Source organism: Sinocyclocheilus rhinocerous, unplaced genomic scaffold, assembly GCF_001515625.1.
Source record: "Sinocyclocheilus rhinocerous isolate Xijiao unplaced genomic scaffold, SAMN03320098_v1.1 C36620352, whole genome shotgun sequence".
NCBI lineage: Eukaryota > Metazoa > Chordata > Actinopteri > Cypriniformes > Cyprinidae > Sinocyclocheilus > Sinocyclocheilus rhinocerous.
The window spans coordinates 1-1,395 of record NW_015783982.1 but is presented as its reverse complement, the minus strand read 5'-3'; the positions used below and the strand labels follow the sequence as shown (position 1 = coordinate 1,395).

General features: G+C 36.8%; 1 protein-coding gene across 1 annotated transcript; it reads right to left on the bottom strand.

The window, feature by feature from the left end:
- Positions 1 to 21: 21 nt before the first annotated feature.
- On the bottom strand, positions 22 to 1,389 carry LOC107736299 (intersectin-2-like; the record flags this gene model as incomplete). Its single annotated transcript, XM_016547750.1, has 4 exons — positions 1,351 to 1,389; positions 900 to 1,037; positions 641 to 744; positions 22 to 208 (listed from the first exon to the last, which is right to left on the bottom strand). Coding segments are annotated over exons 1-4 (461 nt in total), but the record flags the coding sequence as incomplete, so codon positions are not given.
- Between the last annotated feature and the right edge of the window lie 6 nt (positions 1,390 to 1,395).

The window sequence follows — 1,395 nt, the reverse complement described above, 5'->3', positions numbered from 1 at the left end:
CTCTGTCGCTCCAGTCTGAGCTCTTCCTCCCTCTTCCTCTTCAGCTCCAGCTCTCGTGCCTCCCTCTCTCTTCTCTCCTGCTCTTCTCTGGCCTTCTGTGCCCTCCTTTCCTCTTCCCTGCGCTGCTGCTCAAGCAGGGCCTGTCGGCGCTTCTCCAGCTCAGCATTTCCCATCTCCATATTTTTCTTGAACTTATCCTCAAAAGTCACTAGATACACAAAGCACACATATAAATTATTACGATAAACTGGAATTTTCAAGCAACTGTTATATTTGATAAATATATAAACAGAACTTCTTTTTTTTTTAATCTGTGTTTTTAATCCCTCTTTTTGGCAACATATCCCTCTTTTTTAATACAACAATATTTATGCATTTTTTGCATGACTTATTTGTCTAAATAATATGGAGGGAGGATTTAAATCTAATTGAATAAAATTAGATTTATTCAATATTCAGGAAATTATTTATACCAATTGTTTAAATGTCTTTCACCAAATCAAATAATATTACACAATCTGTGTGCCTAAATAGAACACATCTGTTTAAACTCTTTGATGCCTGGTGATTTTTATTTTTTTTTTAAAGCGAGTCATAGATATTTGTATTATGTAATAATGGGTGTGGAGTAAACCCATACAATTGTTCCTTGATTTCTGTGGAGGCTCAGGCTCATAGAGGTCCTCAACCAGGCCTGCATAGATCGAGGAAGTGGTTCCATTCACGGAATCACCAAGCATCCCCCTAAATATTCATTTTTATGGAGAAAAAACATTGACAAAACAATTTAAGCAATTCAGACAGTAATTTCAAATGTATTTTACATTCATGACCAATGGTTTGGATATGATTGAGTTTTCAGTCAATCGGAGATCAGGTAACAAACTAGTCAGCAGTACCTCATTGTTGGCAGCACCAGCTCTGAAGGAAGTGCCATAGGCAGCGGCTGTCCCATTTTAGCCATGTCTACCAGATGCATAGCAAGAATAAACTCATCAGCCTGCAGTTTACCATCCTTATTCACATCAGCAAGATTCCTGACAAAAAATATACAAAACATGTCATTAAATCAAGGCATGTAACTATATATTTATACAATCTGAAATTTGCTAACTTCAATTTTTAAAACAGAAAATATCATATGCAAAGAAAAAAATGAATTGAGAAAAATTCATGATAAAAGCAGTCTTTTGAAGCCACCTTTACATGCTTCATAATAGCCTGTCGTAAATACAGCTGTTAACCGCAAGCATATATTGCATGCAGCTGCTCTTGTGCAATGAAATCTCCCCCGATTAAGATTTCTTAAAAAAATGCTTCATGCAAGTACTGGGGAGGGCAAACACCTACCAGATGGCAGCTAGCTGAGTCTGAGTAAGCATTGTTGTAGCCATT